At 47.4% G+C, this 21,124-nt stretch overlaps 1 protein-coding gene across 1 annotated transcript in view; it reads right to left on the reverse strand.

Moving 5' to 3' along the window:
* Positions 1 to 14,346, reverse strand: part of FLT3 (fms related receptor tyrosine kinase 3) — a 66,399-nt gene extending 52,053 nt beyond the window's left edge. The window contains exons 1-3 of the mRNA XM_075563558.1: positions 14,337 to 14,346; positions 13,972 to 14,093; positions 6,101 to 6,303 (exon numbers count right to left, since the gene is read on the reverse strand). Of these exons, the coding sequence (XP_075419673.1) occupies positions 6,101 to 6,303; positions 13,972 to 14,093; positions 14,337 to 14,346 (335 nt within the window). The remainder of the gene's footprint in view (positions 1 to 6,100; positions 6,304 to 13,971; positions 14,094 to 14,336) is intronic.
* Between the last annotated feature and the right edge of the window lie 6,778 nt (positions 14,347 to 21,124).

Genomic DNA, 21,124 nt, shown 5'->3' on the forward strand with positions numbered 1-21,124 from the left:
GTAGAACATTTTCGTGATTGGGCGCTCTGGGTTATTTGGAGTTCCATTCTCTGCCCTCGGAACCGTACTGCTCCACGTGTGGTCCAAGTGGAATTCGCAAGGAGCCCTGGGGCCTAGTCGTGCCCAGGTGGGCTGCTCACCGCAAGGTCCGCAGTCCTGGAGGAGGCAGTCTGCTTCCGTCAGGATCACAGCCGTGGAGCTGCTGTGAACTGAAATCGACTTAAAGGCAGCGGGTTTGGGTTTGCCTTAGGGAGTGTGGATAAAAGCCCCGGGGCCGCTGTGGGTTAGACATGGGGCTGGCAGTTTAAACCCACTGAGGGAGAAAGCCGAGGCTGTCTGCTCGCTCGCAGAAAGACGTGGCATCTCAGAAACCCTACGTCGGTCACTAAGTCAGAGTTGATTCCGTGGCGGTGGCTCTGGCCTCATTTTGAGTGTGGATAAAGGAGCCCTCGTGCCTGGTGGGTTAAGCATCAGCTGCCAAACAAAGTGGAACCCACCAGCAGCCACTCAGGAAACCCTGTGGGGCTATCTGCTTCCACAAACATCCACAGCCTTGGGAATGCTGTCGGAAGGGCCTACTAGATCCCATAGGCTAAAAAACAAACAAACAACCCCCCAAAAAAACCCAAATCATAGCAGGGGGTTTAGTGTGTGTTTTTTCGGGGGATAGGGAGGACGTGATGATGTTAGGGGCCATCCAGGCGGTTCCGACCCATAGCGCCCTGTGCAGAACAGAAGGAAACACGGCCCGGTCCTGCGCCGTCCTCACAGTGGTCCCTACACCGGAGCCCATTGTTGCAGCCACTGTGTCCGTCCATCTCGTTGAGGGTCTTCCTCTTTCTTGCCGCCCCTCCACTTTACCGGGCATGATGTCCTTCTCCAGGGACTGCTCTCTCCTGACAACGTGTCCAAAGTCTGTGAGACGAAGTCTCGCCGGCCTCACCTCTAAGGAACACTCTGGCCGTCCTCCTTCCAAGACAGATTTGGGGTTTTGCTTGAAATGCGGATTACCAGGCCCGCTCCATTCTTGAGTGGGAAGCTACATTTGAACCTGATTCCTGGGAGTCGAGATCCACATGGGAATGTGAGGCGCACGGCTTCAGAGGCCAAGCATCGGAGCCCATGCTTCCGAAGAGCTCCGCCTCGTCTTCCTCCCCTGTCACAGCTGAACCCACTACCCCACAGACCCTGCAAGATCACAAGACAGGAATGAGAGCTTGGCTATTCAATCTCTCTAGCTATGAGTCTGAGTCCGATAGAAATGTCTGTGATTTCCTACAGTGGGAAAAAGAAAAGCTATTAGACTGGCTGAAGCCATCGAGGCCGGAGAAATCCCCCAAACCATTGCCCCGAGATAATCCGTAAACCGAAAGCACGTTTCCTGAAGTATTCTTGACACCAGACCTCAGCTGCTCGGTTAGTTGCATGTCTGCCTTGAGACTTGTACTCGTTTAAAGAATGGTCTTCATGAGGTCCAACTGACCTAGGACGGGACCCACAGCAGCAGCTCGGAAGGTTCGGCAGGAAGCTTAGGAAGGGGCAGCGAGTCGATGTCAGTTGCGGGGGGTTGGGGGGGAAGGAGGGTAACAGAGGTCACGCACCTAGAAGAATACAATCCATGGCCCCGGGTGCTCCAGATGGGCCACATTTTACCGCCAGAAGATGTTGTGGATTTGGCCTATACCCCACTGTGTTTGTGGATATGTTCAACAACGAACCAATTCTTTAATTTTTCAACGGATCTAAGAATGCTTTGGCATGCAGTTAACAAAACTCCCGTGAAACCTGTGACTTAGACTACAAACCAGGCTGTCTGTCCTACAGACACCAAGGTCACCTGCCTTGGGGCTGAGAGAGCCTCTCCTTTTGGACTTTTCTTTGGTTCTGATCCAGTGTGAACTTCTGCGACGTAAGAAGGTCCAATTGCCAGACTTCTTTTTTAAACTGAGTGTCTTAGCAAAAGATGGATTTGGTTCAACCCAACATAAAAGCCAGTGAAAAGGAGAAGTGAGCAATACGGTCTCAAAAGAGGAAAGGAAAGCGAGTCTGTTCCAAGGTTTAGAACGAAACTTCAACATTACCACCACTGTCCTGAAAATGAGTTAAGAATTCACGTGACCTTAAAGAAAGAGGTACAAGACTCCAGTCAAGGGCTGTGTTACCTCACGAAAGCCACTTGGGCGCCATTTGCTGCATTGTTCTGGAAACGGCGGTTCCTTCCCTAGTCACTGTGGGAAACAGCCTGCTACACCCTTAACAAGCGAGAACCAGGAGTGCTTATGATCCAGTAATCCCACTCCTAGTCCTTGCCCTAGGGAAGAACAGGGGTGGCACAAACAGATGTGGGCGCACCCATGGTCATCACGGTCTCAAGCACAAGAGCAAAGAGATGGAAACAAACCACGAATCCATCAGTGGTTGGATGGATGGATGGATGGATGGATGTGTGTGGGGGGTGGGGTGGGTGCATGGATGTGTGGGTTGGATGGATGGGTGGATAGATGTGTGGATGGATGGGTGGGTGGATGGATGGATGGATGAATGGATGGATGGATGGATGGATGGATGGAGGGAGGGGTGGATGGATGGACGGGTGGATACATGTGTGGATGGATGGATAGGTGGGTGGATGAGTGGATGGATGGGTGGATGGATGGATAAGCAAACTGTGGAACATACATACCAAGAAATACTCCCCAACCTGGAAACACCTCACCACATGGAGGACGGAAGCTTAGTGGAATCGGTCAATCTTAAAAGGACAGTTGTCATTGAAGTCGGCTGTTAGAAAAAGCCAAGGGACAGTTTCCACACAAAGGGAAACATTCTTTGATGGCTGCGGGCTGGGTGTGGGAGAGAGGGAAAGCACACACTGAATAGGAGACACCTGTTAACTCAGACAACGAGAAAGGCAATTCACAGTTTCAGGGAAGACAGACAAAATGACCAAGGCACAGAGAGACACTTGGAGAGATACGAATGCCAAGAGCACCACTGCGTGGGACCACGGCAGCACAAGCCTGCAGCAGAGATAACAAACCATCGTTCTGATTGGATCCGTGAGGGTGCCATCAGGGGGTACCCACACATATAGGTAAGTTTGGCAGCAGACCTGGCTCCGTGTACATCATGTCTCTTACAAACAGATCCATGTGTACAATGGAGTATGTGGGGAAGGGGTGGGGCACAGACCTGAAAACTTCTCAGCCATCACCAAACTCCTAGAAGGATTCAGTCACTGGACTAGAAGGGCTTCCAATCATGGTCATGCAGGACAATCAATTTGATAAAGTCCATAAAAACACTGTCCCACATCCTCCCTTAGCAAGTAGCCACTGGAGTCTTAAAAGCTTGCGAGTGGCTATTGAAGTGCCAGCCATTGTCCATCCTTTCCTAGCTGGAGCGGAGAAGTGTGTGGAAGAGCAAAGATTCCAGGAAACATCTGGCCCAAAGGGCGATGGACCACATAACTACAGCCTCCACTCGCTTGAGACCGGAAGAACTAGATGGTGCCCAGCAAGGACTACCAACCGCTCTGACCAGGAGCAACAAGAGTAGGTCTGGGAAGAAGGGGAGCCACACACAGAAGAAATTTCAAATTAATAAATCAGGCTCAACTCACTGGTCTGATCATGTCCAATAGAACTATGTCTCTTAGACACTCTTCTAACATGGAACTGAACCCACCCCTGAGGACCACCTTTCAGCCAGGGGATAGCCAGGTCTATAAAGTAACATCCAAGCGGAATGTCCCCCTCAGAAGAATCAACTACACATGACTAAAAGGGCATCCATTGCCCAAAAGCACAATTCAGAAGGCAGGTAAGAACATGAAAGAAGGAGAAAGAGAAACAGGGAGCCCAGGGGGAAAGTGGGCAGAGTGCCCTACCTTGGTGAGATTGCAACTCGTGTCAGGAAGCAAAATGCTGAACCAGGAACGATCGTGTTCGACAACTCAAGACCAAAACAGCTCACTGCCAGGCATTAATCCTGATTCTCAGAGATTCAGATGGACAGGACAGAACTGACCCGAGGGTTCTGGAGAGGATGACTCTTTACGGGAATAGAAAGCTTCATTCCACCCCCACCCACCCCCATGGATTGGCTGGTGGCTTTGAACGGCTGGCATTGGCAGCACAACATGGACTGTATTAAATGCTGTTTACCAGAAAGAAAGCAGGGAGAAGGCAGACAGTGATTGCTCTCCGGAGATCCAGAGACCAAATGACTCATAGCGACCCTACAGGACCCGGTCGAACTGCCCCTGTGGGTTTCGGAGACTGTAAATCTTTACGGGAGTAGAGAGCCGCGTCTTCCTCCTGCAGAGTGGCTGGTGTTTGGAGCTGCTAAACTTATGAGGACTGAGGTGTGGCTGCCCCAAGCCGTGGTATTCTCCCTGGCTTCATGTGCAGGCAAAGTTAGACACTGAATAAGGGAGACCGAAGAGGAATCGATGCTGCAGAGCTGTGGTGCTGGAGAAGACTACTGAGAGTGCCAGGAACTGCTACGAGGACCAAGCGATCTGTCTTGGACGAAGTAGGTCCAGAGCGATCTTTAGGTGCCAAGATGACAAGACTTTGTCTGACATCCTTTGGACACGATGTCCAGAGAGACCAGTCCCTAGAGAAGGGCATCGTGCCTGGTAAAGTGGAGGGGCAGCACAAAAGAGGAAGGGCCCTCAACTGGGTGGACTAATACAGTGGCTGCAACCACGGGCTCAGGCACAGTCACAATTGTGGGGACGGCGCAGGACAGGGCAGGGTTTCATTCTGCTGCGTGTAGGGTCGGGGCGGGCTAAATGGACTGGGCGGCACCTCCCCACCACATCACACCTTATGGTGAGCAGCTCAGCTCCTAATCACTGTGCCACCAGGCCCCCTATTCCCCTGCGATGGGGCGCCGGAAGTCTTCAAACGCCAGAGAGCAGGGCAGCCCTGGACTCACCTCCTGGGGATTTGAAAGACCCGCGGGGCACCTTGCTCTCCACCCCTCCCGACCTGCTGTCAGCAGAGAACAGGGATGGCAGGGGCAGCAGTCAGCAAGGATTTAGACTCAGTCTCTGACAGCGGCCCGCCCACGTGGGCTATGGTCTTTCTCCCCACCATGGGACCAACATTGCTGACAGGCAGATCCGTTTCTTAATGAAGTATTTAAGGATATCACATCTCCTCATGCTTCTGTCCACCGCACCATGAGCAAAATAGAAGAGAACCAAGTGTTCTTTCTCCAAGGAGTCCCCAGAAAGACGCCTCTTGCTATTCTACCTAGAGGGGGCTGGGCCACCTCAGGTGTTTCCCTTTGTGTTTTGTTTCATTTTTATCTTCTGTGCGATACAGCCAGTAGAAGAACAAGACACCTTCAAACGCCCTGGCACTCTTTTTACTGCCTGGGTTCTCCGGTTTGCCAGGTACCCGCTGCTGTCCTGCAGGGAAGGACTGTGAGTTTCAGTTGATCATGGCATTGGAAGTGAGGGTTGCCATGGGCTCAGAAGTCCCCGGTGAGTCACACTTTGCTCGCTGGAAAGGGTGGCTATTGCTGCTGCTGGTGACCAGCCTGAGAACAATGGAACAGAAGCTTCCAGAAGCTCCACCATGCCCAGTTTAGCCAATCTCATTAGACTGCTGTCATCCGCCAGGTTCTCCTTGGCTGATTTGGAGCAGTCGATGAGCCAGACCTTTCTTCCTAGCCTTAGTCTGGAAGCTCCGCTGAGCTCAACCCTGTTGAGCATCCCAAGGACACGCAAGCCTCCAGAGACAGACGGTGGGAGTATGAGTGATGTGCGCCAGCAAGGACTCAAACCCAGGTCTCATGCCCACCCTCCTGCCGGGGAAATCGATTCCCACTCAGAGGGACCCTATAGGGCAGAGGAGAATTTTACCTTAGGGTTTTCAGCACTGTTGGTCTTAAGGGAGCAGAGAGCCTCATCTTTCTCCCTCGAAGCGGCTGATGGATTTGAACTGCCAACTTTGAAGTTCACAGCCCAACCCCTCACCCACGATGTCACCTGAAGGTGAGAATTCTCCCATATAGCCACAATGCCCCAATCTGGCAATAATCGATCCCTCCATAAAGCCCCGTGTGCCTCCATCTGCGTTCTTACCTGTTCTCTAAATCAAAGTTTGGCTGGCAGTGCAGGGGGCTGTGTTTGAAGACCCAGAGGCAGGAGATGTTCCCAGGGATGCTGAGCGCCACCTGCAGGGTGAAGGAGGCAGACACGTCCACCTCGACCCTGGCTGCTTCATAGATGGACTCGGTGCCCTTGGGCCTCCGTGAGCATCCAAGGTCTTCTGCTGGTCTGGACTCCTATGTGGAAGAGACAACAAGGTCAGCAGACTAAAACCAACCCAACACTGCCATTAAGTCGATGCTGACTCATCATGACTCTGTAGGGCAGGGACAAACTGTCCCTGTGGGTTTCTGAGGCTGTCCATATTGACCAGAGCAGACACCCTTGTCTTTCTCCCAAGGAGCAGCTGGTGGGTTGGAAGTGCTGACCTGTGGTTAACAACCCGACCCATAGCCCTCTAAACCACCAGACTACAAGGCTGTGTTGAATGCATCCTCTGTGTAGCTGGAACATTATCAGCCATGAGCCCTGGCGGCATAATGGTGTGTAGGAACGAGCCATTTGCAGCACCACGCTGTAGATAAGCACTAGACTGCTCACTGCAAGGTTGGTGGTTTAAACCCACCAGCCACTCTGAAGGAGAGAGAAGAGGCTGTCTGCTCCTGTAAAAATTTACAGCCTCAAAAACCCTACAGAAGGTTGCCATAAGTCAGAATCAACTTGATGATGGTGGGTTTCACACACACACAAAACCAAATCCACTACCACCTCAGATTGGCTCTATAGGACAGAGTAGAACTGCTCCTGTGGGTTTCCGATACCGAACCACTGTAAACACCACTAGGAGTTGCAAACACACCCATGCACACGCACCCCTCAGGGGGCTTCCAAACGTGTATAGACAACTTCCATTATGTTTTAATTCCATTCTCCCCCACCCTTAAAGTCCCCTCAAATATATGAGAGTAAGACAATATTGCCACTAGAATTCCGGTGCACGTGTGCAGTTTATTCCAAGCCAAACATGTTTGGACATATCTCTGTCATCCGTGTGTGACTGCAGACTAGTTATCTCTGGAATACATTAGTCATAGTCTCCTAGGTGCCTTCCAAAGACGGTCCAAGAGAAACTGACTTCCAAGTGAATCTGGTGGGCCCATTAAATCTAACACAGAAAGATCAACTCAGAAAGCTATGAGGACTCTTTTGGGACACCCCCTCCCCCAAGGAGTGACCTTGATAGCTTTACACAAAGGACACAGGAAGGCCACGGAAGCCTCTGAGGAGGAAGTCTGAAGAAAATGCAAAAGTACACCGGGGAGAAAAAGCACAGAAAGTTATGCTGAGAAATGTCCACGTACCAAGACCAGGCACCTGCGCTCCCTCCCAGGGTAGCAGGGGCTGTCGGGGAGAACTCCGTAGGGGAAACCTGACTCCACCCATCCTGCAGCTCTCATCAGACCCCTTCAGACTTCTTTTCGCTCCCCATTCCTAAAGCTCATTTGCCGGGAACCCAGTCGGAGTCCCTCGAGGATGCAAAACCTGCTGTTTTGTGGTAGGTCAATTGAATCTTCAGGGAAGGGTTTGGAGAGGTGGGAACACCAGGTTTTGAAAGGATGTCAGAAGAAAAGACAGACCCAGTGACTTTAGTTGCATTCCAAATAAATCGTATAGCCATTGTGAGAACCCAAACCCACAGCCATCAAGTCGATTCCAACTCACAGCGACCCTCCAGGACAGAGCAGAACTGCTCCTGAGAGTTCCTAAGACTTTCGCTCTTTATGGGAGCACACAGCCTCCTCTTTCTCCCCAGGCGCTGCTGATGGGTTTGAACCGGGCCCACCACGATGGAGAAGAAACCAATCCACATAAGTGACTTCTGGGTGCTGTGAAGCTAAAGACGGAAAGAACAGCCTACAGATCCTGCGCTCCGGTTAGAACATCTGTTTCTTGGCTGGGGTATGAACGAGTCATCCTGAATCCAGTCCATGTGGACGAAAGTATGGGAGGGACACGTGCATGAATGCTGAACAATGAGGGCCAGGCTTCCTCACGTCTGAGGAAGAAGAACTAATGAGGAATGAGGGAAACCAGAGGGAGTCCTGTGGTGCTTACTGCAGTGAGAGCTTCCGGTAAAAACTCACGCTAAGAGAGAAAGGGACACGTGCAAGCATTGGGACAGTTGACAGGGAGAGCTATGGGGTCGCCGGGAGATTAGAGGTTCAAGTGCACTGAGAGTCCTCTGGTGGAAACCCTACGGCCTCCACCTGTGCTCTGATACTCAGAGGTTGGCATCTGCTGCCTTAGCAACTGTTGGTTTTTTCGTAGGCACACATATCACTGAAAACCCACTGCCATCTCCTCTGCCAGCAGCGACTCCGCAGCACAGAGTAGAACTGCACCCTTTGGATTTCCAAAGCCTGGAATCTCTGCAGGAACAGACAGCCTCATCTTTCTCCTGAGGACCAGATGGTGGGTTTGCACCACTGACCTCGTGGTGAGCACCTCACTGCGTGGCCTGCTATATCACCAGGGCTCCGAGTAAACACACAGAGGTGGCTGTACAGAGGGGGATACAGCCAGATGTGGGAGAGAGTGTACACGCCGCTATTTCCCAGCTCAGTCCACTGAGTCAGCCTCCCAGCAGTAATGAACACACCTACTACTTAACTCTTGGTTTCTAAATACATGCCTCCAAGAAGACCTCCATCGTCTTTCCAAGGGTTGGGCTGGGCAAATACAAAGTAAGCCTGAAAGATCTAGTACCTGAAGACAAGGATGTGATTGAAAAATGACAGTGCATCCGGAACTCCCACAATAATTGCCTTAAGAATGTCTTTCGACCTTCAGCCAGAAATACCCGTTGGTGTTCTCTTGAAACCAACCAGTTGAACTTGACTAGTGAAGAATGCTGACCTTGAGCTCTTTCATGGGGTCAAATGGACAACAGTAGCTCCAAAAAGATAAAGGAAGCACTTGGGTCATCGCAACGCAAATAGAGTCAACCAGCTGACCAACCATGGCCACTGAGCTCATCTGGAGAAGTCCAGTGATGCTGGGTCTCCGTAGACAGAAAGCCCACTTGTGAAACCACGTGAGTTCCAACCAAAGCGGGAACCTGTGTGGCAGCAGTCACTGCAGCCCTGTTCACAAGCGGTGCAGGTGGAAGCAACGCAGCGGTCCCCACAGGTGAGTGGGGAAGCCCGGTCTGCGGTGCCCAGAGCTTCGTTAAGGGTGATGGGAAAACGGATGAATTGATCACGGTGCTGGTGCACAGCATAGTGAACGCAATGATCATCCCCACGTGGTAGGCGTGGAGAAGGCTGGCATGGAAGACTTTGTTCCCCGCATATTGATCACACCAGAAAGGGGAAAAGGAGAGAAAAGAGCTGAGGGTGTATTGACATGAATATTGAACTGGAAACACCCATGGGGGTGGCAAATACATGTTCAGATTTTGTTGTATATAGTAGGTTGCTAGTGTTTGCGTTTCTCTAGCATTGAAACATCCTTCATTTGAGTAAATTCCCTGTTTGTGAAGCACAGAGAAGGGAATATCTGGGCAGTGCTGGATGAACGATATGGAGGAGAGAGCGTCACAGAAGTCCTGGTGAGGACTTGACTGAGCCAGTCTCCGAAGCACTTAGTGGTTGTGTTTTATCAATCATTTTATTAGGGGCTCTTACAGCTCTTATCACAATCTACACAGCAGTTGTTTCAAGCACATTTGTACCTTTGTTGCCATCATCATTTTCCAAACATTTTCTTTCTACTTGAGCCCTTGGTTTCAGCTTCCCCTTTTTAACCTTCCCTCCCCAACCCTCTCACCCTTGTAAACCATTGAGAATTTATAAATTATTTTTATTTTCATATTTTACACTATCTGCTGTCTCCCTTCATCCATGTTTCTGTTTTTTGTCTCCCTGGGGGGAGGGTGTTTGAATGTCAATCATTGCAATTGGTTCCCCCTACAACCCCCTCCCCTTCCTCCTACACTCATGGTATCACTAGTCTCATTATTGGTGCTGAAGGGTTTATCTGTCCTGAATTCTGTGTGTCGAGAGCTGTTATCTGTACCAGTGCACATGCTCTAGTCTGGACAGATTTGTAACATGGTGCTGGGGTCACTCATGGCCCTCCTGGGGACAACACTGGAGACAGTATGGGAATTGCACCCGATCTGACCCCACCACACCGAAGCAAATCACTAAGGCGATGCAAAAGAACAGCAAGGGGAGCAGAGCAAGGAAGTCCTGAGGAAGTACCAAAAATAGACTTTGGAGCCAGGGCGTGGCACCCCATCAGACTTGACCAGAAAACATTCCTAAAGGTCAACAGACCTTGAACTATTTACAGGCTTTCTTTCTTTTCTTATTTTTGTCATTAGTCTTTTGTTGTTGTTTTGTTTTCCTTGGTTGCTTTGTTTTGCTCTGTCTTGTTTTATGCATATTATTATCTCTTAAGTTCTATCTAGATAGGCTGGGTAAACAATCTGGAGGAGAAAACAACAGGATTGATGGTTTGGCGGGGTACATGGGAGAGGGGGAGTTGGGGGAAAGGAAGCGGTATTAACAAACCCAGGGACAAGGGAGCAACAAGAGATCCAAGATCAGTGGCAAGGAGGGTGTAAGAGGCCTGGTAGGGCTTGATCAAGGACAATGTAACCGAGAGGAATTTCTGAAACTCAAATGAAGGCTGAACATGATAGTGGGACAAGAGGAAAGTAAAAGGAAACAGAGGAAAGAACTAGGAGGCAAAGGGCATTTCTAGAGGTCTAAATACAAGCATGTACATATGTAAATATATTTATATATGATGATGGGGAAACAGGTCTATGTGCATATATTTATAGGTTTAGTATTAAGGTAGCAGATGGACATTGGGCCTACACTCAAATACTCCCTCAATACAAGAAAACATTGTTCTATTAAACTGGCATTCCGTGATGTTCACTTTCTCAACATGATCTCTGAAGACAAAGCGGGTGCATAAGCAAATGTGGTGAAGAAAGCTGATGATGCCTGGCTATTACAAGATATAGCATCTGGGGTCTTAAAGGCTTGAAGGTAAACAAGTGGTCATCTAGCTCAGAAACAATAAAGCTTCCATGGAAGAAGCCCACCAACCTCTGTGATCATGAGATGTCGATAGGATCAGGTATCAGGCATCAAAGAAAAAAAATCATATCATTGTGAATGATGGGGAGTACAGATTGGGGACCCAAAGCCTATCTGTAGGCAACTGGACAGCCCCTTACAGAAGGGTCGCGGGGAGGAGACAAGCCAGTCAGGGTGCAGTGTAGCAACAATGAAACATACAACGTTCCTCTAGTTCTTAAATGCTTCCTCCCCCCGCTCACTATCATGATTCCAATTCTGCCTTACAAATCCAGCTAGACCAGAGGATGTACACTGGCACAGATAGGAACTGGAAACACAGGGAATTCAGGACAGACGAACCCTTCAGGACCAGTGGTGAGAGTGGCGATACCGAGAGGGTGGGGTAGAAAGGGGGAACCGATTACAAGGATCTACATATAACCCCCTCCCTGGGGGATAGACAACAGAAAAGTGGGTGAACGGAGGCATCAGACAGTGTAAGACATGACAAAATAATAATTTATAAATTATCAAGGGTTCATGAGGGAGGGGGGAGCAGGGAGGGAGGGGAAAAGAATGAGAAACTGATAGCAAGGGCTCCAGTAGAAAGAAAATGTTTTGAGAATGATGAGGGCAGCAAATGTATAAATGGGCTTGACACAATGGATGGATGGACGGATTGTGGTAAGAGTTGTAACATCCCCCAATAAAATGATTGAGGAAAAAAGCTACTGCTGGGGTCATGATTGTGGGGCGGGACAGGGGGAGGAAGCATTAAAGAACTATAAGAATTTTGTGGGTTTCGTTGGTGCTATACTGTACTCTGGCTGACTCTTCCCTTCCTTGTGATTCTTCTGGGAGAGGATGTCTGATTGTTTCCAGATGGGCTTTGGGTCTCCCTTCTGACCCACCTTGTTCACATCGAAATGGTTGTTTGTTTTGGATCTTCTGATGCCTGATACCTGATCCCATAGAAACTTCACGATTGCACGGGTTGGTGTGCTTCTTCCATGTGGGAGTTGTTGCTTCCCTGCTAGATGGCCACTTGTTTAACTTCGAGCCTTTAAGACCTCAGACGTTATATCTTGTAGTAGCTGGCCACCATCAGCTTTCTTCGCCACATTAGCTAATGCACCCAGTTTTTCATCAGCAATCAAATGGGGAAGGTGAGCATCACAGAATGGCAGGTTATTAGAACAAAGTGGTCTGTGATGAGGGAGGACTTGAGTAGAGGCCCAATGTCTGTCTGCTACCTTAATACTTAACTTATAAAATATGTACATAGACCTATATCCCTATCATTATTAATATATTAACATATGTACATGCCAGTATTTAGACCTCCATAAATGTCTTTGGCCTCCTAGTTCTTTCCTCTATTTCCTTTTACTTTCCTCCTGTCCCACTATCATGTTTGACCTTCATTCGGCTCTCTGCACTTCCTCTCGGCTACACCGCACTTCATCGAACCAGTTATGGAGCACCTTGAATGGCGTAGTCAAACACCAAGACGAGGCTGCAGCCCTGTCTGCTATGAGCCAGAGAGAGGACAGTTAAAGGGGACAGAACCCCGATGACCTGCCCCAAATCCACTGTCACTGAGGCAATTCTGACTCCTAGGAACCCAGGAAGGCACAGGAGGACTAACTGTCCCTGTGGGTTTCTGAGACTGTAAATCTTCACATGGGAGAAAGATGAAGCTTTCTGCTCCCAGAAAGCCATGGGGAAGCCCCACCCTGTCCCACAGGGTCACTATGAGCCGAATCCACTCGCTGGCTGTGAGTTTTTGAGAAATTTTTACAGGAGCAGGTAGCTCCTCCTGTCTGTCCTCCCAGGGTGCCTGGTGGGTCTAAAGCCCTGGCGGGGGGGGGGGGGGGGGGGGGGGGGGGGGGGCTTAGCAGTTCAGTGCCTAACCCAAGCTGCCAGCAGGGCTCTGTGAATCCTGATTGGTGGGTGCGTAGGGCGGGTGAGATGTTACCAGGAGGGGCCAGTCGCTGGGGAAGGGCATCCTGCTTGGGAGAGCAGAGGCTCAGTGACAAAGACCCTCAGAAGGTGGACGGACGTAGCCATGATGGTGGGCATGTGCCTGGGGTTGCCAGGAATCCAAACTAGCTCGGCAGCACCTAATAACGACCAGGGCTTAGGATCCCTGGTGGCACAGTGGTTAAGCACTCTGCTGCTAACGGAAAAGTAAGCTTTTTTTTTTTAAGAGAAAGTTCTGACCGACTGTTCCTGTAAAGACTACAGCCGTGGGGTCCCCGCGGGGCAGTCCCACTCTACCCTATGGGGTCGATATAAGTCAGCATCGGCAATGGCTTTGGTTAGCAAAGGCTGAGTGACGGAAGTGACGGTGCTATGAGAGAAGAGGAGGCGGAAAGAGAGCAACATTAAAGAGAGGGAATTGACAAGATTCAGTACCCAAATGAGGGCAAGGATCCAGACAGAGGCGTGCACCGACATGAGAACAGGAACGGCTTAAGGACATCGCATTCAAACCGATTATATGGTTGGATGTGATGTGCAAATGGGAAATGGGTATCTATGTACATGTAGCTCCAAGAAGCTGTTGGAAATTAGGGACTCAAGTCTCCAGTTTGGGAGAGAAGCTGGGATTCGTGCCAGAGATTCGTGTCCTTCCTCAATCAGTCTGGTGGAATGGAGCTGCAGGTAGTTCTAGGAGTGAGCAGTTGCTGGCTCGTGACGCCCTGAGAAAAGACCACTGGCTCGTGCTCGGTCTCGAGAGCCGACAAAACAAGGCCTCTAGAAGCAAAAAGCTCCAAAGCCACCATTTCCTTGGGACATTACCGTGGGATGGGACGAGGAGAGTCCTGCTGCCGGATCGTTGTCCTGGTGGTTGATCAAGACACACTTGATCACAGGCAGATCCTGGTTTGTCAAAGCGCCGCATAAAATGACCAAGAAAACAGCTGCAAAACAGAGTAAACACAAGGATATGGGTCAGAGAAGAGTTACGTGTTCGTCTTATCACAAGGCCAAACGAAATCAAGGAAACTTGGCCCCCCAGGAAGTAGAAAGGGGGCACAATGTACTAAGAGGTACGCTCTGCTAAGCTACAAGTGGAGAGCCGGACAGCAGCGTTGGCCAGTCCGACCTTTCGCCGTCATGGAAATAGTCCCATGTGTGCATCCAATATGGCTGTCATGACTCACATGCAGCCATCGAGGACTGGAGAAGAGTCTAGAGTGAATGAGGAGCTGGTTATTTTGTAAGACTTATCCTTCTTCTTCATGATGAAAGCTTCCAGAAGCCCCGCCCAACCCCCTGCAGCGGAGTCGGGTCTGGCTCACAATGACTGTATAGGACAGTGCTGAAGTGCTCTCCACTGCCACTGGGTTTCCAAGGCTGTGGATCTTTATGGAACTACACTGCCTCAGCTTTCTCCCAAGAGGTGCCTGGTGAGATTGAACTGCTGGCCTTTTGGTTAGTAGCCAAGAGCTTCAACAACTGTGCCACTAGGGCTCCTTAGAGTAGCTTTTGTTTTGGCAACCAGCATACTAAAATTCAAAACTATTTTCCCTGATGAGTTCGTTTTCCTCTCTTATGCTGGATGTGTTGGACCAAAAACCAAAACCAAACCCACTGTCATTGAGTGATTCCAACTCATAGAGACCCTACAGGACAGAGTAGAACTGGCCCTGTGTCCGTCTTTACAGGAGCAGGCAGCCTCGTCTCTCCCTCGGAGTGGCTGGTGAGTTCAAACCACTAACCTTGCGGTTAGCAGTCCACGCATAGCCCACAGTGCCACCAGAGCCCCGGGCCTGCTATGGGGACTACATATGAAGGCTCATTCTTTGATTTGTCTTATTCTGCCCTTTATTCTTTTAGGGCAACACCAAGGAGCCCTGGCTGTACAATGCTTACGTACCTGAGCTAACCAAATCATTGTCAGTTCCAACCCACCAGCAAGAGGCTCCCTAGGAATGAGACCTGGCTGTCAGCTCCCATGGAGATGACAGCCAGGGAAAATGCTGCGAGGCCACCACTCTGTCACAAGGCTTTTGCCCAGTTACTGATAAAGTTGTAATTAATCGTGTAGTTCAACGTGGAAGGGTTTTACAAAACACATTCTTTGGACAAGTGATCACGAGAGCCCAGTCCCTGGACAAAGACACCTGGTTTGGTAAAGTAGCAAATCGGAGGGGAAAAGGAAGACCTTGAACCAGCTGGATTGATTCAGTGACTGCAGCAAGGGGCTTGATCAAGCACAACAATGGAGAGGATGCCGCTGGACGGAGGTGGGGGTGTGGGTGGGGGTGTAGAGGGCTGGCAGGGTTTCTTTTGTGCATAGCATCATTGGGGGTCAGAAGCAACTCAATGGCACCTGAGGACAACAACATTCATGTAATCTAATAAATGTTACAGTTGAGCGAGTTACAACTCTATAAGGGGGCTTTAAAAAGTTCCTGGGACAACAGAATGAAAAGACAAATGACCCCTTTCCTAGGCACTTTGAAGTGTGTCGTCTTTCTCAGGCACTATTCTGTGACCACAAGGGGTCATAGACATCGCTAAGGATTCTCTGAGGTTTTGAAGGGAAGGAGATACACGAGGCTGGGTGGTGACGCCATGAGTTACTGCGCTGAGGGCCACCAAAATGGGGGGCTGGGGGCGGGATATAACTGCTGAAGTTTTGGTCTGGCTGAGTTGGGTTTTTTTGTATTGTTTTTTTTTTAAGATTCTATATTGTAGAATAGACCAGTAAAAAAATATATATATATATTATATTATATATATATATTCTTTATATATATATAAAGAATAGACCAGTAGTTTGCTGCTTTGAATGGCTGCCTAGTATTCTATTAGGATGGACTTGAACATGCTAACTATCCTGAAGAGGGGCTTAGGACTGGGCAACATTTAATTCTCTCTGTTGAGCACCTGGTGGCCATGGATTGGAGTTGACTCTCAGGCAGCTATCCATGCATGGGTCTGCCTAGCGCATGGCCTATTGTGCAGATATAACACAGTTGTTTAAGCCATTCGCCTGATGATAGCATTGGGGTTGGCCCCACTGATGGGCACTTAAAATAAAGCTGTCGTGAACATTTGATATGGACGTATACTTTCAAGTGCCTTGGGGGTAAAACTCCATGGAGCGGAACGGCTAAGCCATATGATAGGTATCTGTCTGACTTTAAAGACTGTGCCAGAGCGTCCCCAGGGGGGCTGTATCCTTTTATGTTCCATGCATTGTCACACGTTGCCAACACTTGGTAAGATGAGACTTTTTCTTTTTAGCCATCCTAATAGGTGTGTTCCTTGGGCTAGAGGAATTGTAAAGCAGCCGCCATGGTCCTGGAAGTGAGGATGATAAAACTTCAGTTGGCTTACTTTGGACAGGCCACCAAGGCGGGAAAATTGCTTTAAAAAAAAAAGGATATGGTGTTTGGGCAAGGAGAGGGCCAGGGAAATGAGGAAGACCTTCTGTGCGATGGATTGACACAACAGCAGCAACAATGGACTCCAACATACACACTGCCAAGAAGAGGGCGGGCGCAATGCCAGGCCACAGGGTCGCCACCATGAGTCACCACTTTGTTTTCATCATCCCAAGCAGAAATGGTCCCTGTTAAGCAATAACTCCTCATTTGTCCCTCCCTGTCCTGGCCTCCACCCCCGCCCACAGTAGCCACTGATCTGCTTCTCTGTATCTGGTAGAGAGTTCATATTCATGGGACCATCCTGTTTTGTTTTGGTACATGTCTGACTTAGTTCACCTCCCAGAGTGTTCTCACGTTCCACTCATGTTTCAACACCCAGCAAAGATGTGTTTCTTCTTGGGTGAGACTAGTACGCCACTACACGCGGGGACCACATTTCGCTCCTCTGCTCACCTATTGCCGGACATGGTGTTCTTCCCCCGCTTTGGCTTTTGTGAATAATGTTGCTCTGATCATTGGAGGACAAGTCTCCGTTTGAGAACCTGCTTTCGATGCTTCGCGGCACATATCGGATGCGCAATGGCTGGATGATGCGGTAATTCCGGGAGCCGTGGCGGCCCCATAGTTAGGCACGTGGCTGTTCATCAGAAGGCCAGGGTGAATGTACCAGCAGCCCCACGGAGAAGAGACATGGCCATCTCTTTCCAGGGGCGCTCAGTTAGAGCCACAGCACAGCGACTGCTTGTTTAAGGTTTTGAGGGGCCGGGTAAGCTTTTATCCACGACGATTGCCCATTTTCGATTCCCACCAGCGGCTCATGAGGGTTCTCACCTCCTCGACGCTTGCTGTTTCTCTTGATAAGAGGCCTCCTGGTGGAAGTGAAGGGGCATCTCACGGTGGTGGCTCTGCTTTGCATTTCCCTCACGTGTCAAATGAAGTATCTTTTCATGTGCTCCTTGGAGAAGTGTCTACTCGAGTTTTTTGCCCGTCTTTAAACTGTGCGGTCTGTTTGGCTACGGTTGGGTTGGAGCAGCTCTTGATCTATTCTGGATGGCAAACTCTTGCCAGATCCGTGATTTTCAAATATTTTCTCCTGCTCTGTCGGTTGTCTTTTCACTTTCTTAATCAGATCATTTCAAGCACGAAAGTTGTCCTTGTGGATGAAGTCCGATGCATCTCGTTTTTCTTTTGTTGCCCATGCTTTTGGTTACGAGGCGACATCGCCACGTACAAGGTCGGGATGTTTTCTTCTAAGAGCTCTCGGATTTAGCTCGGATGTTTAGATCACTGGTGCACTTGAAGTTGACTGTCATAGATGGTAAAAATCCAACTTCATTCTTGTTCACGTGGAAGGTCACTTGACCCAGCAGCTCACTCTGCCGGACTTTGGCCTTTTTCACGTGACTAACAATGTTCAGCATCTTCCCAGATACTTATATGCCATTTGGTATCTCCTTTACAATTTGTCTTTAATTTTATGAAATTATAATTCACATATCACACAATTCAGTGGTTTGAACACGTTAGAGAGTTGTGCAATCACCGCTACCATCAATTTTAGCATTTTTTGATCTTCTTTGAGGATGGGGCTGTTCAAATCTTTTGCCTATTTTTTAATGGGATTCCTAATTTTCTTTTACCTGAGTTTTGAAAAAAATGTTTTTTTCTGAATACAAGTCACTTGTTAGAGAAGCAGTTGACAAATACCTTCTGGCGGTCTATGGCTTTTATTTGGATGACCAGAATATTTTAATATCAAAGCTATCTAACCTATAACCTATCCAGTTTCCTTTTATAGATCATGCTTTCGGTTTTGTATCTGAGAAACTTTTTGCCCAAGCCAAGACCAACATTTTGGTTTTTGTTTGGTTATGTTTTCTTCTAGAAGGTAGAGGGTTTGGTACTATGCTTAGGTCTATGCTCTGTGTTGAGTTAATTCTCAAATATGATGTGGCACGTGGACAAACGTTTTCATATGAATATTCAATTTTCTCAGCACCATTTGTTGAGAGACTGTTTTTTGTCTTTTTTTTTTTCATTTAAACACTGATTTCTTTACTGAATTAGTTTAATACCTTTGTCAAAATAAATTGAACACATGGGTGCAGGTCTATTGATGGAATTTCTACACCGTTCCATTGATCTGTTTACCTATCTGGATCCCAATGCAACATTGCCTTGATTTCTGTAGATTGATGGTAAGTCTTGGTTTAAAAGCAGTTTTAAGTTCTGCGAGTTGTTCTTTGCAAAGTTCTTTATGTACAGTAGATCTATTGCATTTCCAGCTGAATTTTAGAATTAGCTTGTCAGTTTCTGCACACACAAAAATGCATCTAGAAATGTTGGCAGGGATTGCATTGAAGAAAAGGAACAGTTTGGGCAGAAATTGTATTTTGCTAATATTGATTTACGAGATACCTACCACCTATGGCATGTTTGCCTTTTACTTGGGTCTCACTTAACTTCTCACGGCACTGTGTCTTGTCGGTTTCAGTGTACAGAGATTTCCCAGGTTTACCTCTGTCTCATATTTTCTAACGCTATCTTGTTATGTTTTTACTTCAGCTCCAATTGTGAGTTGCTAGTGCACGGAAACAGTTCCTTTTCTACATTGGTCTTCTCTTCTGCCACCCTACAGACTCACTCCTTAGCTGTAGGCACTGTATTTTAAGCTACGGGATATTCCACATAGATGCTATAAATTTAAAATTACAAAAATGACACACCCCCCAAAATTCAGTTTTTTTCTTCTTTCCCAATATGAATGTTTTTTTTACTTTCAGGTTCTTTCCTTATCACACTGGCTAGTCTTTTTAATTTATTATTATTTTTAAATCATTTTACTGGGGGTCCTATAACTCTTATCACAATCCATCCATTGTGTCAAGCACATTTGTACATTTGTTGCCACCATCATTCTCAAAACATTTTCTTTCTACTTGAATCTTTGGTATCAGCTTCTCATTATTTTCCCCTCCCTCCCCCCTTCCTCCCTCTAATATCAGACTTATGAATTTGACCTGGATGGGCTGGGATGTTTTCTCAATGTTCAATTGCTCTTGTATATAAATCTCTTTCTTATACACATATGTGTGTTCATGGATTTGTTTCTCTAATCTACCCAGACTAACATGATAGTTCAAGGTAAAATAAAAGTAGTGGATGCAGATATCTTTGTATGGTTTCTGATCTGAGGGGGACATATTGATAGTCTTTAACTATTAAGCATGACAATAACTATAGGTTGTATAGATGACCTCAATCAATTTGAGGAAGAACACGTCTATTTCTAGTTTGCTAGGAAGTTTTATTAAGAACCAGTGTAGGATTTTGACAAATGCTTCCTCTGTGTCTGTTGAAATTAACTTACAAGTTAGTTTCTGAAGCATTTGCTGGGTTCTCCACCTGTAGCTTGCTTTGTGGGAAGATTTTAAACTTCAAATTCAATCTCTTTCTATTTATCTTTCATTCATTTTGGTAGTATATTTTTTCAGGATGTTTCTTCATGGAGTTGTCAAAGTGTAAGTAGATTCTACTGTGATGTTGTCTCTCTCATTTCTGCTATTGGTCTGTCTTCTCTCCATCACTTTATAAATTTTATTGATCACTTATTGTCCTTCGTTGCATTGGTTTTCTCTATTTATTTTGCTTGCTTTATATCTCAGTGATTTTTCACTGTGATCATTATCTCTCTCCTTATACCTACATGGAGCTTGATCTATTCTTTGTTCCTCTCTTTCTTGTGGTACCCTTACTTGTGATATCCTTACTGTTTGCTAATATGATAGGCATTAAAGTTAAGTGTTAGTAATAGTTCTAAATGAACAATTTAATGCTAAAAAATTTTCCCTGAAGTACAACCATTGGGACATCCCACAAAATCTGATACATTGCATTTCCATTTTCATTCTGTTCAAACTATAATTTACTTTTGGTTTTTCTTTGACCCATGGGTTGCTTAGAAATATGTTATCTAATTTCCAAATATTGGGGATTTTCCAGGTACCTTTCAGTTATTGATTTCTGATTTAGTTCCATTTAGGTCAGAGGATATGTTTTGTATGTCTTCAATCTTTCAAAATAGATGAAGATTTGTTTCACAGGCCAAATGCTAAGTATACTTTGTGCACTTGAAAAAAGATTGTCTCTAGAAAATGTTTTCTAAGTGTGAAGCATGTCAAGTTAGGTACCAGCTTTGTTCAAGTCTTCCATCTCTGACTGAGTTCTTTTCCTACCAACCCTTGAAGGAAATATGTTGGAATCTCTGGTTGCAATTGTTGATCTATTTCATCTTGAAGCTCAATCAAATTTTGCCATCTATTTTCAAGATATATTATCAGAGGCACAAATGATTAGAACTTTTATGTCAGCTTGATGAATTATGCTTTATGGAATTATTAAATAATTCTATAGTTTTATTGGTCTCTAGCATTCGTCTTTATCCAAAATACGGTTAGTCTGATGTTATTATGTGCCTTTCTGGCGTTCCTTGGTTCACATTGGCATGGATATCATTCTCCATCCATCTCGTTTAAACCTATTTGTGTCTTCAT

The sequence above is a fragment of the Tenrec ecaudatus genome, chromosome 11 (assembly GCF_050624435.1).
Source record: "Tenrec ecaudatus isolate mTenEca1 chromosome 11, mTenEca1.hap1, whole genome shotgun sequence".
NCBI classification, from domain to species: Eukaryota; Metazoa; Chordata; class Mammalia; order Afrosoricida; family Tenrecidae; genus Tenrec; species Tenrec ecaudatus.